At 40.7% G+C, this 25,599-nt stretch overlaps 1 protein-coding gene across 2 annotated transcripts in view; it reads left to right on the forward strand.

The window, feature by feature from the left end:
• Positions 1 to 25,127, forward strand: part of BICD2 (BICD cargo adaptor 2) — a 169,107-nt gene extending 143,980 nt beyond the window's left edge. Inside the window, exons 7-8 of one of the 2 annotated variants that reach the window (XM_073351569.1) lie at positions 1,764 to 1,974; positions 23,774 to 25,127. In XM_073351569.1, the coding sequence (XP_073207670.1) occupies positions 1,764 to 1,974; positions 23,774 to 23,956 (394 nt within the window). In that variant the 3' untranslated portion in view covers positions 23,957 to 25,127. Of the gene's footprint in view, positions 1 to 1,763; positions 1,975 to 5,191; positions 7,357 to 23,773 lie in introns of those variants that run through there. The other variant, XM_073351568.1, reaches the window with a different exon arrangement.
• Positions 25,128 to 25,599: the final 472 nt, after the last annotated feature.

Raw genomic sequence — 25,599 nt, forward strand, 5'->3', positions numbered from 1 at the left:
TTACACGTTCCCTACTTGCACAGCTTCAGTTTTCTTTGTGTTTACCTTCAAACCATGGTCTTCAAACACAGATGCCCACTCTGATACCGTATTAGCTAATTTCTCTTTGCTGTCAGCCAAAAGAGCCAGATCGTCAGCATACATAGGTTTCTCTGTCTCCCCGCTGGCTTGATTCTCCTACTAATTACCTCCATAAGTAGGCTGAAGAGATGAGAAGTCAGCACACTGCCTTGTCTCAATTCCACCATCATCTCAAAATTCTCCAAGAATTCCATGTATTGTTACCACCGTAGGTCTTTACTCTCGATACAGCTCCTCCATGAGAAAAAGGGTAGACTCCCATCTATAGCACTGAGTCCAGTTGTCCCTGGTACGCTAACCTACAGTGCAGTCTGAGTGCACTGATGTTTGACATGGGCATTTAGGGGCCACTGTTGGATACTTTCTTCAATGTGTACTTCAAAATAAAAACTTTTCTCCGGCAAACTCAGTTAGAAGGCAAGCTGGCCTCTGCTGCTTTTGAAGTCAATGGGAAAATAATCAGGCCCTTTATAAGGCACAGTGTGTGAATCTGCATTTGAATGCAGATTATTTTTTTTTCCTCTCTGCTTTAGATTATACGTTGCTAGTAGCTTGACAGACTTTTCAATACATCTCACAAGAAGGATCTTCCTGGTGGAGGTTTGGCTTTGATTTTATGAAGATGCTCAGTTTTACAGATGTGGCTGTGAGAAATTTCTGCTGGTGTATAGACATATTTATTTTTACACCCACACTCATTATCTCATCTACATACCACACACCTACACGTGAGGGGCTTCATTTAGAATTGCTTATGGTGCATGATGCAGTTTTAATAGCTCCCAAGCTCAGTGGAAGTGATTACAGATTGAACAGGTCACAGGCATTTGTGGAGCGTGCCCTGCAAGATGCCAGGTAACACTGGAAGGGCCTACCTTTTCCTTGTTAGAAATTCATTTCCAAACCATTATATTGCAAATCATTATTTTTGCATAAAAAGACATACTTGCTCAAAACAAAACAGCAATAAAACACTAATATCTGGTATCTTACACCAGCAAACAGGGTAGGCAAAATTGGAGTTTTGGAATCTACATCTGCTCCTCTTTTAAAAAATAAATAAATAAATTGAACTGAACTGTATTGGGCAGCTTGTAGGCCTTTTGTTTGGGACAGGGAGAGTGACTGAGTTCAGTATGGGGTTGGATGTGCATTGGAAGATACAAGGGGAATTTATTAAATGTCTTTCACATGGAAAATAGGGAAATGAATTCATCTGAATCAGTGGTAAAATGGCATTAATGGCCATTTCATTAAAAGTTATAGGACCCTTTTGTTCTAAACTACACTTTAGAACTAAAGTCCTAACTTTCTGTAATATAATGCCCCATTTATGTGAAGAATGACTCATGAGATGTAATTCATCACTATCAGGTCAAGTGCGGGGTGCTCAATTTTCAGACAGAGCCCCCTCAAAGAGCTTCCAGGTCCCATACTTGGGGAGTCAGAGAGGCTTATAATGAAGTGGGAGAACCTGAGCACTAAATGTGGGATTTGGAGATCCACAGAAGAAAATAATTGGGCTGCACGGTGGTTTTGCTGAAGTTCCTAAATAAATATGCACATAACAGATTACAAAACTCCTTCCTGTCAGCCAGTGGCCATGTCTGCTGAGCACAAAGGGTTCATGCTTTGTAATGGAAAATAGGGTTGCTAAAGATTCTTGATATATTTCATTGCAGATGTGACGAATACGTCACACAGCTGGATGAAATGCAACGCCAGCTTGCAGCAGCTGAAGATGAGAAGAAGACGCTGAACTCCTTGCTGCGTATGGCAATCCAGCAAAAACTGGCACTGACCCAGCGCCTGGAGCATCTGGAGCTTGACCACGAGCAGTCCAAAAGGGTGCGCACTAAATCTGCTTCCAAAGCCAAGACCAGTAACCCAAGTGTAAGTCATATCCGGTCCTGTGGAGACAGAGCTGAGGGGTCTGTCCTTAACAACCAGGTGTTTTGTGAGAAGTATAAGATCTATTGTGACTAGAAGAGGCATGTAGGAAATCATATTATGCATCTAATTTTTATGCTGTAATTGTCAGCATAAATCCCCACTATCTAATGTTGCGGTGAGTTTGCTTGTACTAGTATGTTGTTAAACCATGTAATACAAATGGTATTATGGTGGTCTTAACTGTAACTAATTCATACGTATGGAGATCTTATTAACAAGTTAATAGTGGAAAGGAACTTTTTGTTTCCACAGTTAACATGTATGGTTTTGCTGTTTATGGGTAAGTGTTAAAAGTGTATACCTGCTATACTACATCTGGTGTTACTAACTGTAGTTTGATTAGCACAAATATGATCCTTTCCCCAGGGTTACAGCATCCTTCAAATAAAAAAAGCGTTCACAGGAAAAAGCAAACCTAAAATCTCCTTGTTAATCTGGTTTGAAAAGTGGTGAAATGCAACACTGGAAATTAGATGTGTAACGTGGAAATGCAGAACATTTCAAAACCAGTACCAAAACTAGATTTGGCTGCTGTGGCAGTCATCAGAAATTTTCTGCCATATCACCACTGACCAAAGTCCCAAAAGGCTTTTATAAGCTATAAAAGTTGGAGAAATATAGGATACATTCTTAAACTCTTTCTTCTCTACTTCAGAGGGTTAACCTAAAGAAACTTGCACATTTATAGTCTATTAAAAATATGCAATATTACCCCATCTAGAATAAAATTGAAAATTAAAAATATTAGGATCCTAACTGATATGCAGTTTCACATTAAAGTTATGCTGTGAAAAAGTGTCATGTACAGAAAGGATGTTTGTGGTCTCATGTTGCTTTTTGCAGCATAACAGTTTGGAAAAAGGTGTTTTACATATTACTCTATCCACACCATATCTGTACAGAATTTATATGACTGTGTTCTACTATTTTTAAGTCACAATACAGTTCTTCTCAGCTCTCAGTATTAATCTTAATGGGATAATGTTTCAGAGCTCTGTTTGTGGGTTTTTTTAATATAAAAAAAATTGCATTCCTTATGCAAGCACACCTTTCGCAGGGCTCTACATTATAGGCACAGGAAATTTAACCTGTTCATCTTGTTAATAAATATTAATGAAGTAGGTTAGCATATGTATTAATCGTAAAAAAAAAAAAATACTTTGTCTGCTATTGGACTTTTAAGGGGCCTTTTTAGCCACTTAATTTCAATATGTTTGATAACATAAAAAAAGTGTACTTCATAATTGGTGCCTATACAAGTGATAAATATACAAGATTAAAAAATGTTGCTTTTAAAATTGTGGAAAATTTGTGGAGCACAATAAGGCACATTTTTTTAAAAACAAAAGTTTTTAAAGTGCCTAGCCTCAAACTTTATTTTAATGTAAAGCCCTGTTCATTTTGTACTTTTTCAAATAATTTTGTATGCTTGTAGTATTAACTAAAAGTAATCCAAGACTGCACAGTTGTCTGCTGATAGTGATGTTTTCTAGAGCCATTCTAATGATCCTGGTGTAGTACTGCCTCATTTCACTACCATTTCTTGTAGATGGTCAGCAGCTTGCTTCCTGTGTATCGCCGCTCTGCCTATAAGTAGTCAGGAGATATCACAATATAAATATAAAGTAATAAGGAGCGCAGCCTGCTTTCCCAGTGGAGGGAAAATATAGTCTTTGGCTTCTGAGAGATTTTAAAAAAATGCTTCTAAAATCCACCCAAGTAAATTGTGCAGAAATCTGACATCAGAGTTATGAAAAATCTTGTTTTAAAATAAATATTTGAATGTGGCATCCTTAAATTTGGTGCCAGAATCACATTTGCCAATATCTATATTTTTTTTTTTTTAAAAAAAGAGTGGATTTTCCAAGTCTTCTGTATTGCCCAATTACCTGTGTACATGAGACGTTTAAAAAGACAGTAATTGTGGCCCCAAAAGCAGGCCCCTGTGCATCAGTTATTACTTCATTTTTAGAAAACACTGTATTCTCCTGAATTTGAGCTTTAATATTGCTATGTAGCAGGTTTGATATTTTTAGAAGCAAAATACCTTTTAACAATTTTCAGTCCTGCTTTTCCTCTTCTTTGCTGCACAATCCTCCAAAAGGCCTTTATTCTTCTCATTTTTGCATTGTGGGTAATTATAAAGAATGCCTTGTAAAAGTAGGCATTTAGATTACGAACTCATTTTGCTCCATTAGAAGCAGCTATCATTTTGTTTTAACTTTGGTAGGAAGCTGTTAATACAATTCTTATTGCTTCCCTGTCTCTAGTGGTAGTATTGTCACAACATACGAACGATAGAAAAGGTAAATTTAAGAAACTACATGCATTGATTAGTTTTAAAGTCAATTGAAATTTTATAGGAAGTTTTCAGTATTATCAGAAGGTGACTATTACTATCGATATTGGCTCACATTATCAGTACAAAATATGAATAGTTTTGCTACATCACAACCAGCTTAGTAATCCTTTCCATTTTTATTCATCTCTATGGCTCTTAAAATAAAAAACAGCCAGACCATTTAAGCTTGTCAAGTGTATGTTTTAAAACCTGATCTAAAGAGAAATGAGCAACGGTACATAAAAGTGACCTGTTCCTGCTGTGTGTATGTTTAGATTAATATATTTAAGATTATGGGGGCTTGTACTTTTGTGAAACAAATCTCTTGAAACTTACCTATGCTATGTTAAGTCTTTCATTTCCCTTTCAATGGGTTGGGATTTAGTTTGGAAAACTTATTAAGCCATCACCTACCTCTGCAAGCAGGCTCTTCTTTTGAATGATTACTGTTCTCTGCATTGGCCTGCATGATATACTGACCTGCATGTCTTGGGAGAACCTAAATCTTCATTGATAATGGCTTTCGCATACTCACTGCTGTATCTTTTGCTCGAACAGCATAGCTTTATTCAGTACTTGTAAGAAACCTTCCTGCAAAGCTGTTGCTTCTGAACAGTACTCATGTAAAGCATTGTTCATTAGCTTGGAAAGCACATGCCAACTAAAGTGACTGCCTCTAACTTGGGAAACTAACAGATGCTCCTCAACCGACTAACCTGCTATGGAGATCTTGCAGTGCACTCTGTATTAAGTCAGTTCTTTAACTGATGAATGAGTACCAATTTTTCTAATGTTATTCTGTTTTCCATTTTTCAGCTTTAGAGTAGTTCCTGGAGATGGCCTTTCCAACAGTGCAACAGTATTTCTTAGCCTGCCTCGTTCTGGTTAACAGTGGTAGCCTGTTGCACAAAGAATGGAAACCACTGACCTGATCCTAGATTGTTTTTTTTTTTTTTTTTTAAAAACCCACCTTTTTCCAGTATACTACCTGCAATTTTACTTTTATGTCTCAAGTTATAAAACAAACAAGTTTTACCTATAAGTGCTGCTGCAGGAAGAAAACTTACAAGTGCTGAAGAAACCTACTTTGAACGTAACGATCACCATATTAGTTTATGATCTACTAGAAATGTTCAGATGGGGGAATTTTTCTTATTTCATTGCAGATATTAATTTTTTTATCTGATTGTTAAACCTGTGCACTTTTGATATTTTACTTTAGCTTCTTTTAATTCCTTATGTAGAAGAGTTTATATAAAATGCAGTGGTTTGTGCTCACAGTCTCTCTCCCTATTTTGGGCTTGTGCTTGTTGATTTTCGACATCAGCATGTGGCAGAGATTTGGACTATTTCTGATTTTGCTCTAGACGGCGTTTAGAAAAAGAGTTTCAACACAAAAACCAGGAGCTCTGCTAAACTATGTATGTGCTGTGCTTCAGCAACTTTTTTTATTATTATAAAATGTTAAGCTTTATGTGTTAAAATTACTGATTTTTAACTGCCATGTTCATTAAGAAATCCAGGGTATTCAAATTCTGGGGTTTTTTTCATATTGTATTATTATTCTTAGGAATAGTTCAATGTAACAAGAAGAAAACTTGACTTTGCTCTAGTTAAAACAGTAATAGGCATTTGAAAAATATTAAAGTAGTGTTACCTATAAATTCCAGAATTTCTGGGTTTTAGGAAGGTATGAAGTATTATTGATTAACAGAATTTTATACAACTGTATGGCTTAAATTCCAAATTGGAATTGTTTTGTTACTTCTTCATTTTATTGTGCCAAATTATGGTACATTTAGAAAGAAAAATTCTAAAGTTGTCAATGAATAGGGTGTTCTATTTCAGCGCCTTTTTGTCATTAATTACTGCCAGTAGTGCCTTTAATAATTTAAGTGAGACTCCTAGAATAGCTTAGTCTATACAAGAAGAAATGAACAGTTGTTTTGAAACTTAGTAAAGATGTGGAGCAATAAGTGCAAAGCGAACTCCCCTTTCGCACATTTTTAATGGTCGTCTTAATATAGAGATTATATATACACAAGAAATTGTAAAAAATACGGTTAGTCAATGATACTTCATCATGCAGATCCTTGCAAATTCAGGGGTATAGGAAAAAAAAAACGAACCCGAATACACTTTGGGAACCAAAATGGACTTTTATTGAACAAATGAGCAAGATGTATTAACGCATTTGTGGCTGCAGTACAGAGGATGTATTGGGAACATTAATGTTCTGTTAGCTGTGTATGGTGGTGGATACAGTTTAACCATAGTATTGTTTGGAAATGTGAAAGACAAGACATTAATACCTACTCTTGCATGTTGTATCTAATCATTGTAATTTCAGGAAACAGAAAGTGAAAAGTGCATCAACAAGCTGTACCCACCTGCCTTGGTGCTGTTTGTTGAGGCTAGTGTGAATCATTAAATTGGTACTTCGGGGGGAGAGAGGGGAGGACTTCCCTCCCTCAAAAAAAAAAAAAAGTACAAATTGTAATAATATTGTCAGTGGGGAAAAGATTTCTGTTTGCTGGAAGAAGCATTATTATTCCTAGATGTGGGGACTTCTTATATTTTCATCTTCTGTTACAGTATTGATTCATAAGAAATATTGTTACATTTAAAAATTACTACATTTGTACGTGGGTATTTATTTGAAATGATGTCAAAGTACTGTATTATGTTTTATGTGCATTACCTTTTAGTGGTGGATTGGTCTCCATTTAATGTCATGCATGTACTCTTGCCAAGTAACCTTTACACAGATCTGAAAAAGTAAATGTCATTGGTTAAAAGAAAATTGTGGAAAACTGATTCGTAAGTATAACTGTGTGTTAATTTGATAACTTTAGGAGGCATAGGGGGCAAAATGTTACTTCCAAATTAATACAAAAAATGTGTGTAACGTAGGAAAGCAATCTGCCTGTGTAAAGGTAGTCGCATTGGCAATATCAATAAAAGAGAAAAGGAGATCTGTTTACTGTGTGTGTGTGGGTTTTTTGTTTGTTTGTTTTTGCAATGTCTGCCACTTTAATTTGTTGAAATATTCCTAGGTCATTAAGAATCTTAATACAAGGTTAAATGAATATTTGTATTTTTGTCATAGGTTTTACCTGGGAGAAACCTAAAAGATGATTTACATTTGCATATAGTTTGAATAGAAAAAGGAACTCCTACATCTATTAACTGTCGTTCATATGTTTAACAGTAATTTCTGATGGACCCTTCAGAACTCAGAAGGAAGTTATATATACAGCTGACCTAAAACCAGCTTAAATATAGGTACAAAGTCAGCTGTAAGTAGATAAGACTTTTGATCAATCCAAACAACACACGAAGCCTTTTCAGGATGTAGGTTACTATGAGTTGGTCTTGACCTCTAGGGACATGAAATACAGGTCTATGGGATTTTTAAGGTTTATAATACCACCATCCCCCCAAAATGGGGATTGTCCTAAACTAACGCAACTCACTGTAGTTTATGTAACCTGGTATTCAATTCCATTAGAAAAGCTAATCAACTTAATGTACATTGTAACTCAAGGAAGACAATGGCCCATTTCTGTTTAGCAAGTGTTCACAAACTGTGTTGGTCTGCTTGCGAAATACTCAGAACTCATGTCTGACAAGGCTCTTGGCCTGATCCTTTAGTGCTTATTCATTCAAAACTTCCCTTAGCTTTAATTGGAGTTTTCCCTGCAGGATTGCTGTGCCTGGAGAATAGATTTTATATAATATATATGCAAATAAGCACACATATAGAACAGAGCAGTTCAAAAGATGAAAGCTTAAGTAAACATCTGTGTACTGGGAAAATAGCAAAATAATACAAGGAAAACATTTATCTTTATTTGTCGTATGTTTTAATACAATATTAATTTCTTATGCCAGTCTTTTGCGGTGTGAAAATTGGGCCCGTCTGGTGGCATGTTGGCACATACTGACTTCAGAGACTTAGTCCAGAGCTGAAATGCCAGACTGACAGATGTTGCTGTATTTAGTCTCAGGTAAAGGAATCTACCAACTAACATAATACCCTTACCTGTCCTGGAAAATCAGCAATTTAGAGCTGAGTACTTGTTGCTTGGCAGTAAAGATGGTAAAAAAACAAAAACAAAGATTGTATTATTTTATAATCTCTTATAACAAAAGCAGAACTACACCAAGAGAGACTAAGGGTGAGATTTTTAAAGGTATTTCAATGGGAGGCCCCTCAGTGCTTTTGAAAATCTCAATATGTGCCTGTCTCATCTTGAGAGGCCTAAATACCTTTAAAAATCTGGCTGAGTGCTCAGTCCTCCAATCTGCTGCATACCCTCAACTCTCCTTGACTTTGATGGGTGTTGAAGTCACTCAGCCTCCTTGTAGGATCAGGCTCTAAGAGAGAGGCAAGGCTCTTCTCTAAATCGTGTTTCTAGTAATAAAGATGAAAAGCCAAAGACAAATCAGTTCTATAGCCTAGAAGAAGGTTTCAAAACAGCAGCTCTACAAACACTATCATTTCCAGTAGATCTGAAGGAATGCATCCAAGTATCATTGCAGACAAACTTTCCTAGCTACCCATAGTAAATAACAGGCAGCTGTTGGAACAGCATGTGAGTTGGTGAATAAGATTAGCCCATTTTCTCCCTTCCTTTCTATCCCCAGGCCCCATGTGTAAGGGAGTCAGCAACTTGCCCCAGAGAGGACAGGTTTCAGAAGCCTGTCAGTGCCAAATTCTCATGCTGACATAGGCTGTAGTGTAGACATATCCTTAATTGATAAACTGGGATTAAATCAATTTGAGTGCCCACACAGGAGTTTTCACCAGTGTAAATACATCCATTTAAACACCAAATTTAGTTAAACTGATGCAACTGTGTGAGTAGACAAGGCCTGCAAATAACAGAGCTGTTTGATTTTGCAAACACTGGTTTGAAAGAGTCAAGGTATGGAGGCCCAAAATGTAACTTCCCCTTTTCCTTTTATACAGTATACTATTTTTCAAATAGGTAAAGTGTGGAACAAAATTCCTAACTTGCCCAAGTAAAACAACAAGACTGTGAAAGAGGTGAGAATAGAATCCAGGTGCCCCCTGCTCTGAGCACTAGACCACACTCTCTCGAGCACTCCAAATCAGCAAGGAATTTGTAGAGTGAGTTCACTTTCATAGATTCCAAGGTCAGAAAAGACCATTGTGACCATCTGGTCTGATCTCCTATATAACACAGCCCATGGAACTTCCTCAAAATAATTCCTAGAGCAGATCTTCTTTTAGAAAACATTAAAACGATGTAAAAATTGTCATTGATGGAGAGTTCACCATGATGCTAGCTAAGTTGCTCCAATGGTTAATTATTCTCACTGTTAAAAATTTCACACCTCATTTCCAGTCTGAATTTGTCTAGCTTCAATTTCCAGCCATTGGATTGTTTTATACTTTGCTAGATTGAAGAGCCCGTTATTAAATATTTGTTCCCCATGTAGATACTTAGACTGTAATCACATCACACCTTAATCTTCTCTTTGTTAAGTTAAATAGACTGAACTCCTGTATCACTGCAAGATATGTTTCTGAATCCTTTAATCATTCTTGTAGTTCTTCTCTGAACCCTCTCTACCAGTTCATCAATATCCTTCCTGAATTGTAGACACCAGAACTGGACACAGTATTCCAGCAGCAGTCACACCATTGCCAAATACAATTTACAGGAGTAAAATAACCTCTCTACTCTTGCTCAAGATTCCCCATGTCCAGCTCATTATCCACCATAACCCCCAAATCTTTTTCAGAGTCACAGCTTCCCAGGATAGAGTCCCCTGCCTTGTAAATATGGTCTACATTCTTTGATAGATGTATACGTTTAGCCATATTAAAACGCATTGTTTGCTTGAGTCCAGTTTACCAAGCAATCCACATTGCGCTGAATCAGTGATCCATTCTCTTTATGATTTACCCCTCTCCCAGTTTGTGTGTCATCTGCAAATTTTATCACTGATGATTGTATGTTGTCTTCCAGGCCATTAATAAAAATGTTAAATAGCACACAGAGCCAAGAAGCGATCCCTGTGGAACCTCACTAGAAACACACCCATTCAATGATGAAATTTGAATTTCAGTGTCCTCTCGAGAGAAGTGGACTTTGTACATTGGAAACATAGCAAGTGCACCTGAGGATGTTTCCAATAATTGTCTGGGTTGTGGTGTCTCTGAATTTTCAGAGACTTCTTTTCCTCTAGCAGCTCCTGTTCAAGTCACAGATCTTCTTATACTTAATCCTGCTCCTAAGTACTAGCCATTACCTCCTTGCCAAACTGATTTTCTTTCTCTTCTAAAGGACAAAAGTGGTCTCATAAATGAAACATTGCCAACATTACTCCATCTCCTAACTAAAAGAAATGGAGATAAAGAACCCCGTGAACTTAAAACAGCTCTGGAAATTCTTCAGTACACATACCTGATTTTAATATTCTAGTATAATAGTATCCTTAGTGAGCAGTTTATCAGATGCTGCCTGGGTTTTGTTGAACCAGCTGCCTATTACTTGACCACACAATTATAATTAAGGTAAATTATCCCTCATCTTCCATATAAAAGGCTAAATCTTTGTTTTCTACCAGCAGTTGAGTGGGGGTTGTTTTTTTTTTAAAGTCTATTGCTCAGCTATTGCAGTATGTTTAGTCATTTATTGTTTTTAAAGCAGACCTGCTTACTCAAGCAAAGGCAAAATCCAGACCAGCAATTCTAGAATCACAAATAGTTTCACCTGATCTCTGGTCATGAGACTTTGTTTCTAATTAGGATAGTTTGCACTGAGATTCTGACATGCACCTAGTTTCAGAATTAGGCACACAATCTATTTCTACTAATCTTCAATATATTGTCACTTATTTTATAGCATGCGGTATACTTTGGAGTTTACCTTAATACAGCTCAAGGGGATAAGAGCAAAGTATTTGATCCAACAATGGATCACCAGCTTCCTGTTACCTCCAAATTAACAATGAGTCTTTATTAAACCAATTATGGAATCCTTGCTTTAGTACCTCTCCTTTAAAAACGAACAAGGAAATCTGATATATAATGTTTTGGAAGAACAAGCCAAACCAGACTCTCAATTCCCGAGTGACTATAGCAATCTTTAAAGCATGATCCAACACAGGCTCAGAGAACAGCTTTTGAGGCCAGCCGTATTGAGGTGGAGAATAGAATGCATTCTCCTTTACTGTGCAAAAAGTTGGTATTTATCTGGCTGCAGTTGGATGGTTACTGGGTAACTTCTCCAGCTGATGGATGATTTTCTTGCCTCTTATAGAAGTGAGTTATCTATCTTTACTGAAGTGGTATGTATGCATAGATTGTGGATGGATACTTTCTGGGAATCTTGATGCAATCTATACATACATACCACTGCTTGGGAGGATGTTTTGGTTTTTTTAGTCAGTGCAATTACTTGAGTCTCACAGCAAAAGGCTCAAACTTTACTTCCTTAAGAGAGAAGATAAATAAGGTCTCTTACAGAAAGAGTGGATTACTCCAAGGGTTGGTCTTGATCCTGACCATGAGATACACTGGGGATTGTTCATTCTCCATGCCCATTCACTCCTTGGCCTCTGTCCTGTGACGTCCCAGCAACATGTATAGGCTATAGCCCACTGGTGAATGGGTGTTATGGATCCTCCTCCTCTGCTGATCCACCGGGGACATGAGTTGTTATAGCACCATAGCTCTTTAGTTCAAGTTGAGGTGGCTCATACTCTTAGCTCTGGAGGTCCCCCAGTTCAATCCCTGTTGTAGCAGTGCTCACATGCACATTGCAGACACTAATGTGTGTACTTTTATCATGCATGACTAGGAAGGGGACCACAAACTTCATTTCACACAGGCCACCAAAGAGACACCGGGTAACATCTTCCGGTCTCTGTTTACTTTACCTTATGAACCAGAGAGAATGTAAATGAGTCTAGCTTTCAGGTACTACGGAGATAAGCAGTTGATTTCTGTTAGGTACAGAAGAAAATCTCACATTGTACAGTTTACTGGCTGTTCTGGGTAATTTGGCAGTGCTACTTGTTACCATGGTGGATCTGTCAGAGGGAATGGCACTGAGGTTTGTCTTCGCAGGGACTGTGACACATTGTGGGCCTCCTCCTAAAGTCCCCCTCCCTGTAGGCTGTCACTAAGGCTGTCTGGCCTTGCCTGCTAGTGATTCTGGTGCAAGTGTTTCTCTTCACATAGCATTTTTAGGCACAGAATTAAAAAGTACCAGTAAAGATAAGGGCAGAGAGAAATAGGTTTGTGTGTCATCCCCTACACATTTTTTAAAAAACCTTTATGGTATATGGAAGACCCATGAATGGGTTATTTTACTCTCTCTATATCTTCCCTAAAAATATCCCAATTGTCAAGTCTTGTCTTTTGCCTGTCTCTTCTCCCCCACCCTCTCCGGAGGATTTATTGGGCAACACACAAGAGTGCTCAACCCTAACTGAAGGGGGGCGGTAAAGAGAACTTGTCTCCTATGTGTTTTAATTATGCAGTTGTGAAGCCAAGGAGTCTTAAATAGACTCAGTAAAAATAACCACACCACTGTACCAGGTTCACTGCCCTGGAAGGACATCCAATACACTCTTAGTTTGCCAGTTGTCCACAGCATAGTTTCAGTTGCACCCTAGACAAGACCTTGATTAAACAGGTTTTTGATCAGAAGGAAGCTCAAATGGCCATAAGCCTCCCTTTCCATCCTTTTTCCTTCCCCTTTAATCTTATCACTTCCTTGTGTCCAGGGATTACCACAGTAACAGCTTCCTCTGGTCCTGTTTCCCATTTGAATAGTGTCTTCACTAGAGCTGGGTGACTAATTGATTCCCCCTCCCCCCCGCAATTTGGCCAGCAAATCGGAAAAAAAATACTTGGTTTGGTTCCCCAAATGCTCTGAATTTGTCAGCAAATGAGAAGTTTTATTCCAGTCATTTGTAAAGAGCCAGGTATGTGTCCATCCATCCTTGTAAGCTTTAGCCCAGTGGTTAGTGCACTTACCTGGGCTGTGGGAGATCCAGGTTTAACACTGGCTCTGGAACAGGGGCTTGAAGTCAGCTCTCCCCACTCCCAAGTGAGCACCTTGTCACTAGGCGGCTCTTGGTCTTTCCTGTTGAAGCTGTTCTGTTTGGTATAAATACTTAACTATTCATTGTGCCACAGAGAGAATGACCCTAGCCTGGCGATTAAGGCTCACCTGAGGGGTAAGAGATGTGGATCTCAGTCATCAGCCTGAGTCTAAGGAGAGAGTTGAATCTCCATTTCCTACCTCTCAGGTGGGACGCCTTAATCACCAGGCTAGAGAGTCCTTCTCTCTCTTTGGACCAGATTAATAATTTATTCAAAGGGTCACAGCTTTGCAACAGGAGAGAGTGAAAGCAACTCACTCCAGAAGAGCTTATAGCCAGTGGTTAAGATGCTCTGTTGAGAGATGAGGAGGGTGAAGGTCAAGTGCTCCAGAATGGGGATTCAAACCTGGGTCTCCCACATCCCAGGCAAGAGCTCTGACCAGTAGGCTGAAGAGTATCGGGGCACATAGGCTCACTTGCCTGAAGCTAGCCCTGAAAAACATTTCCTGAGCCAAAATTAATCGGGTCAAATTCATTAATCGGGTCAAATAGTTTCGGGTCAACCAAAACTGCATTTTTCAGCAAATAAACTATTTATGCAACTTCATCCTTTTCCCTCTGGAAGGCTTCCTCCTGGAGTGCAGGGGTATGACTGTTGCTTCTGCTTGGGCCAGCTCCCGGCTCTGGGACACCCTGCAGGAAGCGGTTGCTATTCTTGAGGCTACCTCTCCTACTGCCTCCAGGTGGTGCTGCTACCCCATCGTCTTCTCCCATTCCTCTTCTGGCTGCCTCTAAACACTGCACTGAATCAGAAGGGAAGGTCTTCCATTCCTGGAGGCTTCAGCAAGCTGTTGTATCAACCAGGCAAGGTACTAACAAGCTTCAACAGGACTTTATTTTCAAAGTGGAAACCTCTTTACCAAGCGGCTGCTGCACCCTCTGTAGCTATTTTCCAGCCTCTCAACTCCTCCCCCCTCCTTCCTGTTTTCTGTCCTTTCAGACTCCCAACAGCCAGTTCTCCCAATTCTAATAATTACAAGCAACATCTAAACACCACATTCGCTCCTCTCTTAAGAAACTCTCCCAATTAAAATAAACACTGTTGTTCTAACCACAGGAACAAATATGAAACAAGACACAACACTGTTGGCAGAAATATTATACTGAAAACACTGTAGATACTACATAACAGTCTCTAGTCCAGACAGGTGGTTGTCTGGGTCTGACAGGCCGTCTCTCAAGCCCCGGTTCCAGTGCAATGTCTTGTTGTGTTGGTACTGTGGTGAAGTCATCCAGTGCAGACTGGGTGTTGGCATAATCTCCTCTTGGTACATAGGCAGGTGCAAGATAAGAAGCATTCCATACCTGCCCATCAGAAAGTCAATAGGTGTAAGGTCCCTTCTTCTCTATGATTTTAAGAGGAGCTGTGAATTTATGGTCCCCTTTACGTAAAATTCCAGGTTTTCGTATTCTAACGAAGGTACCACACTCAAACTTTGGTTCCTTAGCACCCCGCCGCTTGTCTGTGAAAGCCTTAGACTTTGCTTGGTTCTGTTCAACTGTTTTTCTCATATCATCCTAATTTGGGGCATCAGGTCGTGCCTTTAACAATCCCGCAATGTTCAGTTTAGTATTCATCTGTTTCCCATGCAGTAACTGTGGGTGATCTTTGCATTGTGGCATGTCATGTAGCCTGGTATGCTTACAGAAATCAGTAGTGAAGCGTATCCACAATTGCCCTTCCAGTTTAGCAGTTTGCAAACTCTCTTTTAAACTTCTGCTAAATCGTTCGATTTCCCCATTGGCTTGAGGGTAATATAGGGATGACCTTCTGTGTAAAATGTTCCTCTGTGCTAGAAAAGCTTCAAACCTCAGGGAAGTAAATTGACTACCATTATCTGAAACCAGTTCTTAGGGGTTACCTTCCCTGTTAAAAACTGAAGAGAGGAACTTAATTACTGTAGCAGAAGAGATTTGTGATGTAAACACTACCTCAGGCCATTTACTGAAATAGTCTATTAAAGTGATGGCATAACGGCAGTCAGGTGGAGCAGTATCAAAGGGTCCTACAATGTCAATCACCACTTTTTCCCATGCAGATTCAGGAAGAGGAACAGGCAGTAATGGAGGGGTACATGTCACTGCTGTCTTATCATGCATTTGACAAGTGACACAGGATTTTACGAGTGCTTCAGTTTGAGAGTCCATCCCTGGCCACCAATACAAATCCCGTAGTCATTGTTTGGTTTGGACAATTCCTTGATGAGTATCGTGTGCCAGGTGTATGAGTTTTGACTGTAATTCTTCTGGCACAAGGAGCTGGTGTGTACCTTGTAGCACGCAGCCATCGAACAAAGTAAGTTCATCCCAATCTCTAAAATAAGGCAGCAAAACTGGGTTGCGGTTTTTAGGGTGACTGGGCCATCTCTTTGTCAGAAATTCCCATAGTTTGTTCAGCGTGTCCAATTCAACAAAAACAGCTTGAAATTGTTCTCTTGTAACTGCAGTGAGAGTGCTTGTAATAAGCACAACCACTACATCCTCATCCTCCGGTGCACCATCTGGTGAAGGCAAAGGCAGGCGAGAAAGGCAATCAGCGACCACATTTTGGTTTTCAGGCTTATCTTCCAGTTCATAATTGAAAGAGAGTAGTCTTGCAGACTATTGAGCAATACGGTATCCTGCTCTTCTTGTCCTTTCATGGTGAGCAACATCGTCAAAGGCTGTGGTCTGTGCGCAACTTGAATGTGCGGCCCCCACAGGTAAGTTCTCCATTTTTCAGTAGCCCAGGCACAAGCAAGTGCTTCTTTTTCGACTGTAGAATATTTTCTCTCAGCATTACTTAGTGTCCTTGAAGCAAATGCAACAGTCCTCTCTGTGTTGTCCTCATGCAGTTTTGTGAGAACAGCCCCAAGTCCATAATCAGTAGCATCAGTAGTTACAATTGTGGGCAATGCAGGACTGAATAATGCAAGTACTGGACTATGTACAATCAAGGTCTTTCACCGTTTCGAAACTAGCTTGTGCATCCGTTGTCCACACTAAGGTTGAACTTCTCTGTAGTAATTCCCATAATGGTTCAATGACAGAACCATAATTGGGAATGAATTTTGCATACCAGGAGGTAAGAGCCAAGAAGGAACGTAAGGTTTGCAAATCTATTGGAGGAGGAGCATTTGAAATTGCCAGGATATGATCTGGATCAGGTTTTAGTCCAGCCTGTGAAATTGTGTGCCCCAGAAAGGAGAGTTCAGTTTGTCTAAATTTGCATTTGGACCCATTGAGCTGGAGGCCTGCTGTGCTGATGCAGTTTAGTACAGACTTCAGGTTATTGTCATGCTCCTCAGAAGTATTTCCAAACACGATAATATCATCCAATTAGCACTGAACTCCATGTTGATTCTTCAGAATCAATGACATTTTTTGAAAGGCACTTGGGGCAGATACGAGACCGTATGGAACACGTTTAAAACAAAATAGTTCCTCGTGTAATAGCCCCTCGTGCGTGTCTGCTATCTTCATGCAACATAATCTGGTGGCATTCTCTCTGCAAATCAAGAGTTGAAAACATCTTTGCTCCACGGAGTTCTGCAAATACTTCTTGTATGTGAGGAAGAGGATGGCTGTCAATCACAATAGTTTTATTTGGCTCCCTTAAGTCCTCACAAAGGTGAATGCCTGCACCCTTCTTCTGCATCACTACTATAGGTGAAATCCATTCTGAGGCGTCGATCTCTTCAATAATGTCCTTTTGAACTAGTTTTCTAAGTTCCTCTGAAGCAGCTTCCCTGACTGAAAATGGTAAGCGCCGTAACTTCTGTCGTACAGGCATCACATTATTCTCATTTTAACTTTATGCAGAAACCCATAAGCACAGCTGAGTTTCTCCTCAACTTGGCTTTGAGTCCCAGCTCAAACTGGTGTGTGTACTGCAAGAGTGCTTTGCTGAGGAAGATCAATTCATCCATTAACTACCCTGACATTTAAAGCAGCCAATAAATCTCTGCCAAGTAGGAGTGCCTTTGTGGACAATGTAGAACTCTGCAGTTACACAGCAATCACCAAAAGTAACTATTGCTGGCAGGCAGCCATGTACTGAAATATGTTTTTTTCAAATAGCACACCAAGTGAAGTTTGGGTTCAGTAAGAGGCACATCTTTAAAGTAATGCAAATAGATGGAATCAGGTAGTATAGATACTGCTGAGCCCGTGTCCAACGTTAGCTGAATAGAGTGTGGTTTGCCTGAGGGTATGGTGGGAATGTTTACAGTGCACTTTGTTTATTCTGGAATATGTGCAATAGTGATTTTGTCCACGCTCAGCACAGTAACAGCTGGTATTGTAACTGCATGCACCTGTTGATTGAACTGGCTACTGCGACATACTTTAGCAAAATGTCCAATCTTTTTGCAATGATTGCACTGAGCTACTTTTTCTGGACATCCTGTGTATCTTGCAAGGTGTTGTGGGGATCCACAGCAAAAACATGCTTTTACTGTATTTTGAATTTGCTGATTCGGTGATTTTTCATTAGTTTTCCTCTTGCAATTGTGTGTCTGCAGTGGTAGCGAACTTTTCTAAAAAGGAGTCACAGCCTGGACTGTGCCTCCTGTATCCATGCTCATTATTTTGGCTTCAGCTGTAGCTGACTCAATCTGAGTAGCAATGGTTATTGCTTTTTCTAGTGTAAGTTGTGGTTCTAGAATTAAGCGTTCTCTTACATGAAGCGTTGTTTTCTCAATGAACTGGTCTCTAATCATCTCATCTGCCATATTCCCAAAGTCACAAATTACAATCAGACTCCTCAGGGAAGCAATATACTGGCATTATAGTTTCCCCTGGTTTCTGCTCATGCTGGAGAAATCTGTAACAATTAGCTACTACATTCACTTTTGGCACAAAAATTTTTTTAATGCTGTGAGTGCAGTCTCATATTTATCATCTGCAAGGGGAAAATGTGTAAAATACACGTTGCCCTTCTGCTCCTAGGCAGTGGATTAGCAGAGCACGCTTTCTTCCTTCAGAAATCTGTGTAGCACCGATTGCAAGCAGATAAGTCTCAAGCATATGGATCCAAGCAGTAAAAGCAATTGGAAGCTCACCTGGGCTTTGCAGAAAGGGTGCAGGTGGGTTCAGAGGCAGAAGATCCATCCTCCTCGCCAGAATGTTGTATCAACCAAGCAAGGTGCTAACAGGCTTCAACAGGACTTTATTTTCAAAGTGGAAACCTCTTTACCAAGCTGCTGCTGCACCCTCTGTAGCTTTTTTCCAGCCTCTCAACTCCTCTCCCCTCCTTCCTGTCCTTTCAGACTCCCAACAGCCAGTGCTCCCAATTCTAATAATTACAAGCAACATCGAACCACCACACAAGTCAACAAGAGCACTAGCAGCAATAGCTCCTATGTTCAGTTTTATAATCTTCCAGCTGGGCATAGAGAAAACTGGTGCGTAACCAGAGGGTGGGGAGAACAACAGCACAAAACTCCCAGTCTCATCCTTGAGGGAGGGAGAATACAACAGGGCTGCTGGGCGTGATGGTAGCATGGGAATGAAGGAAGGAGAGGTGTGAGCATGGGGGTTGATAAGCTGAGACAGGGGAGTGCAAGCAGAGTTGAGGATATGAAGGAGGCACCTGGGGAAAAAGATAGCATGGGCTAGGAGGGACAGTTTGAGCAACTCAGAGCAGCTGCAGTTGCTCTGTGCAGGGGCTTTTTGGCATAAAGTCTAGGACCGCTCCATGTAGAAAAGACAGCTGGCTGTCTAATGCAGGCTGGTGATGAGTGCATGTTTCTCCATCTGCAAGGATGGGAGACTCTCTTGGCAGCCATAACAGGGGCTAGGAAAAGGCTAGCATGGTAGAACAGAGATGGAACTGTGCAAGGAGAGGGGATGGGCTTTGTGAGGGGAGGAGGGGTAGAGAGAGATGTGGCTTGGAGTATACTCCTCCTTAGTACGCTTTATGAGAATGGGCCACGCTGTCCAAAGCATTATGTCATGCATTAAACTACCTCTAACATATATTAAAATCACTCTAATTACTCGGATCTTTCCTTTGCCAACCACTTACACCACAGCTGACCATAAAAATCTTTGGAGGCTTGGTATGTCCAACATCTAGTGGCATTTCAGGATAATTCTGCATTCCATCTCTTCACTGCAGCTCTAACATGTTTCCTTAATTTAACATAGTGGCCTCTGCTGAGGACTTGAGCTAGATCTTGACATGCAGTTCTACTGGTGCTTTATGCCCTGTGCATTTAATGCCTTTCTAGACCTTGCATGAGCCTAATACTTCCCTCAAACTCTCCCAGAATGTTGTACAGGACAAAGGAGCAAGGCTAGCTAGCATAGAGGGGGCGGGTTTAAGTGTGGTCTGCTTTCTGAATGGGCTTCCCAGACTGCAAACAGAATGCAAAAGCTCTCCTGTACCAGACTAACAAAGAGCCATCTGCTCTGATAGCTGTGTCCTGAGCATTGCAGCAGGGAAGCCAAAGCGGAGCACTCTTTGCTGTGGGCTGTACAACCCCACCTGGAGCCCTGGGTTATTACTCAGAGGGCTAGCCTGCTGCAGCTTCACTGCTGCAATACCCAAGTTGGCTAGATTAAGTCTACCTTGGGTACCTCTATCACATCTCCTGACAACAAAGACACAGCCCCTCGGTTTTGATTGGTTTGGGATGACATTTGAGTTTGGCTTGGGAGAGCAGCAATCCTGTCCATTAGTCCTTTTATATCACGGTTTGCTACCATCGTATCTCAAAACACTTCCCTTGCTTTGAGTTAATCAGCATTAACATCAGCTCAGCTACAGCTGTACTTTTCTGAATCAAGATTCTTGAATTGCTCCAGAGTCACCACTAATGTAAGGGTAAACAGACCAGGCTGGAGATCCTCAATTAGTTTAAACAAATCCCACAAAGACAAATTTAATGAACTGATAGCTAAGGTTGCTCAAGTACCCTTCTTACTTATGCAAACTCAGGGAAGTCACCAGTTAGGCCCGTGTTCATATGCACACTAGCCCCAATCTACATGCCAGAAAGGCCAAACAGCTGGATGCCCAATGCACACTCTATTTCCAAATTTCTATAACAAACTCACTGGAAATTCCCCCATCAGATCCATCTACAATACACGCATCCAGTTCCTTGCGCTGAAATGCAGAATTCTGACCTCAGGCAGGTTAAGATGTTCCCTGTAGACACACGTACCATTGTAAAGCCCAGAGTTTTGTACAGAAGAAAGAATATGATCCGAGTTTGTTTTTCTAATCCTGTGCAATTTGTAAAGGACTGGAGGATCTGGCCCAAATCCAAGTATCTGAAGAGTGCAACTGCTTTGTGCTGGCATCATCTGAACCTGAAACTGGTTTACTTGGCCTAGAGTGGATCATCCCAGGGTAAAGGTGAGTAGTGGAGTAGAGCTGACGTGGGGGCTCCCCATCCCTGCTACCAGCATAGCAGGGAAACAGGAGGCTTGGCTGGGATTGCTCTGAGCTATGACAATCCTTCTCCATGTTAATGCTGATTAACTAAAAGCAAGGGAAGTATTTTGGGATACAGTGATAGTAAGCCCTGGTATGAAAGGATGAATAGAAAAGGATTGCTGCTCTCCCAAAACAAACTCAAATACCAGTCCCCTGCAGCCATTAACCAGGGCATCAATTAAAGCAGGCTTCCCACTGCTTTAAGATGGTTGCAGCCTGCACAGCACAGCTGGCGGAGCAGGACAGTACAAAATCCTGCTCTGAGTAGTTTGGCCATAGCTGAGGATCTGGACCACTCTTGCACGCAGCATCTGTGCTGTTGAAGTCAATACTTCTATCACTTCCTGATATAACGCACCACAGGATTCTGCATTATACAAATGCAAACACTGAAGGTTAAAAGCGGTGTTACTAGCGTGTTTAGGACCATGACTATACAACACAGCAATATTTTAAAAGGCAACTCATTAAAACACTTGTAAACATGGACAGGAACAAACTGGATGCCTCAATAATTCTGTTCCCATTTCTAATGCTTTCCGCAGCTTTATGGAGGATACATTAAGAAATACAGCAGAAATGTTAGTTAACTTTTGTCTTTTGAGATTCAGGGCATGTTCTTATAGTGCATGTTAGCAAATTCATTAATGTGCCCACAATTGGCAATTATGCTTCCATTCATAACTAAATGGCATACAGTATGAAAGGGATAGAGGGAGAAGCTTGCTGTGCTCGAACATGCAACACCATTGCTTGCAATTCAGTTTCCTTGTTGGACCATGGCCTGGAGAGATTCTATACAGCAGCCACTAGATGGCAATACAGTACAGAGTGGCCTCAGCACAGTTACAGATGTCAAGCTGCAAACAAGATCCTTGGGAAACTACTGAGAAAATTCCTATGATGCTGGGAACAAGGTTAAATTATCAGTTTGTTTAGTTTCATATTAAAGGGTTTTATATTTGATCCCCTTCTCCCCCCCTGTAAATCCTGTCTTGTAGTGGATTTACATTTCAATCCATTTTGCCTGATCAGGGTTTCCTTTAGCCTTGCACACTTAATACTAAATAACTTCCTAGTACTTGGGGAAGATATTAGCTTGGAGGGTTTTAGCGTAAAGCTTTCTGTGAACGGGCCATATGGCCAGCTAGCATGCCTGTGACTGAGTGCCTCAAGGGCCACATGACAGTCAATTAATGACACCACAGGTGCAGGGGAGAATCCTTTACTATATTTTTGAGCAGGTAACACACCTTTGTGCCTGAGTGGCAGCCATTTTGTCTCCATTAAGCCATATAGTCAACTGTCCTGAGGTGGTTCTGGACTTGCAGTGATTGGGAACCTACCCCAGCTGCTGAGTGAAGTGCCAGGATGAATGGGCTTTGCCTAGTCACTGCTCTCGCAGCTTCCAGTTCTACCCTAGCCCAGCGGCCCTGACACAGGTCCCTGCCGGCAGCCCCACAGAGGCTAAGCCCACCTCTCCTGCTTTGGCTCAGACTTTGCCCGAGTTCAGTCAGCCTTTCAGAGCATTGCTTCAACGGCAACTTCACCTCTGGTGGCCAGTGTGAAAAGCGGATGGCTGACTGAACTTGGGCACAGTCTGAGCCAAAGCAGGAGAGGTGGGCTTAGCCTCTGTGGGGTTGCCGGCAGGGACCTGTGTCAGGGCCGCTGGGCTAGGGTAGAACTGGAAGCTGCGAGAGCAGTGACTAGGCAAAGCCCATTCATCCTGGGCACTTCAGTCAGCAGCTGGGATAGGCACCTATACGCACCCACCATGAAGTAGTCCGTCCAAGCCATGCTTTTACCAACCTCTTTTCATACTGACCGCCATAGGTGAAGTTACCATTGAAGCAATGAGGATAGGGAAGCGGACCCTGAGTGGGTGTTCATGTGTTGGGATGACTAAAAGGAGACTCCTAGGCCTCTTCAGCTCAGCAGAGACCTACAATGGTAGTTCGTGCAGGATTTGGGAAAGGTAACAGGTTTGGTGGCTGAGGTTCCTAGGGCAGAAATTGAGTTGTTTGGCTCAGAGAGCCATTCCATGTTTGCTGCCTGTTATTGGGTAAACTATGTCTTGGGTGGTGCAGTGAATTCAGCACACCTGTTGCAGTTGGGAGGTTGCTCCTCCTTCCTGTACTTAACCCGATCAAAAGGGATTGCATTTCAAAAGCATTCTCTTTCCTTGGTAAGTGGATATATTTGGGGAGATGCTAGAGGACACTGACTCTCACCTTGACAATACTGAGCTTGTTGAAATACTTCATAGTCCTCAGCACCTGAAGGAACACAGCACAGGACTGTATACATTCGTCTTAGCTTTCCGGTGAGGCATAGGCACATTGACCTTTTGGCTGATGCAGAGTTTCATAGACGCTATTATGTTTTAGCTTTGTAGCCTGTAATACAATCATTGTTTGGGATCTCACGGTCTTCTCAGGAGTCCTGGAACCATGACTCTGCCCATACTTCGTCTCTTTGCCCCTGTGTACTGTTGCAAGACTGATGGGAGAAAGAATGTTGGTCTTCCAGCCACGCTTGGCTGCTTCCCAGATGGAAGTAATAGTAAATGTCTGTATCTCTGGTTTTAAACTCCTTCTGTTCCACATTGCTTTCATGGTTGCATGCATTTTGGGGAAGAGATGATCATAGACTCAAGGGTATCCTATACAATGAGCTATTAAGAGCTAGGATGCTGCTTTGCTTATTTCTTGTCATATGTCCTGCTGCTTTGGCTTGGGTCTCACCTCTTACTCCCTTATTCCTTTCATTCCACCGCTTAATCTTTTTAGTCACTGACTTTTTCCTCCTCTCAACGATTGCAGGGAAGTCCGGTGTCTGGTCACAGTGTGATCTACTGGTCAAGAAAGATGGTCTCCCTCTGGATTTTCCCCTGGATCTCAGTAGCTCTGCTGGAGGCACTGACTGCTGTCTTCTCCACAGGACCTGATGTTACTGTCACTTTGCATGTGGGAGGACGCTATCAGACAAACAAACAAAAACACTGAGATGAGGATGCCCCCCCAAAACAAACAAAAACACTGAGATGAGGATGAAGGAAAAATAGACTGGGATAGACCGATGTTCCTGGGGACTGCGTTGTTTTAGGAGACCCAGGTAAGGCATAGACATCAATGGGAGATGTGCACATGGATTTGTGGGCAAAATTTGGCCCCAGATATCTTTCAGAGAAGACAGATGAATATACAGGAAGGCTATATTATAAAATTAGTGGCTTGAACTGGCCCAGCCTTTCCCTTTATAATACAGTTGTAATGGTTCAGTTAACACAAAAAGTTAGAGAAATTGGCTTAATCATTAATTTAAAAGACATATATGTTTTGTTCATACTAGTCTGAAAAATAATCCAAGGTGGTTTCTTAAAGCTCATAAATCAAAGTACCAGTAATTTCTAGGTGAGGTGTTTTGAGAGTTAAAAGCCATGTTTTATACTTTCTGAAACATCAGCACAGAGTGTTTGAAGTATAAGTATAGTAATTTGTCCTGGTAGCAAACATCTCAGCATTAGGGTCACATATCAACAGGAGTTATGCTTATGTATGTGGATCGACAGTAGCAAAAAGTTGTGCTCTGGTGTTTAATCAACAATAGAGGGTACATGGCTATCCAGGAATGATTCATTTCTTACCAAGAATAAAAAGAAAGCACTCGGACATACTGTTTTGTTTCAGATTCTAGTTTGGATGTAGAGACAAGAAAAAAAATTCTGCAAATGAAGTCAAGTACTAGGGCATTTTATTATACCCAATTCTCATATCACTGATTCCTGACAAGAGGACAGAGCCATGTGACAAGAAAAAACAAGATCTGAGATACCATACTGATGAGTATGAGAACCTAGATACAAAGAAAAGCTCAGACCTATTAAGTAATAGTCAAAGAGCTGCATGAAGTAGTGATTAAAGTTCACTATATGGTTTGTCTGAGGCTAGTATTTCAGTAGCCTCAGGTTTAAGAAGAAAAGGCTTTTGGCCAATTAGCCACTAATATGTCCTAGCTCAGTGGCTCTCAACCAGGAATATGTGTACCACTGGGGGTAGGCAAAGGTCTTCCAGAAGCTACATCAACTCATCTAGATATTTGTCTAGTTTTACAACAGGCTACATAAAAAGCACAGGCTTACAGTACAAACTAAAATTTCATACAGACAATGAGTTTTTTATACTGCTCTACATACTATACCCTGAATTGTAAGTACAATATTTATATTCCAATTGTTTTTTTTATAATTATGTGTAAAAATGAGAAAGTAAGCAATTTTTCAGCAATAATGTGCTGACACACTTTTGTGTGTGATTTTTGTAAACTAGTAGTTTTTAAGTGAGGTGAAACTTGAGGGTACACAAGAGAAATCAGACTCCTGAAAGGGGTACAGTTGTCTGGAAAAGTTGAGAGCCACTGTCCTAGCTCACCCAAGAAGTTTTGGGCCTGATGCAGAAATTACTGAATGAAAAATCTATTTCTTTGGTTATGAAGGTTGTCAGACTAGATTATCATAATGGTCTATTCTAGCCCTAAAATCTGTGAATCTATGAGGATTGAAACACAGTCTGACCTAGTGGGGATAAGTGATATTTTCAGATGATACAAATAGGCTGAGTTTTGATAATACAGCCTTATTCACATGCCA

Source organism: Lepidochelys kempii, chromosome 7, assembly GCF_965140285.1.
Source record: "Lepidochelys kempii isolate rLepKem1 chromosome 7, rLepKem1.hap1, whole genome shotgun sequence".
Taxonomy (NCBI): domain Eukaryota; kingdom Metazoa; phylum Chordata; order Testudines; family Cheloniidae; genus Lepidochelys; species Lepidochelys kempii.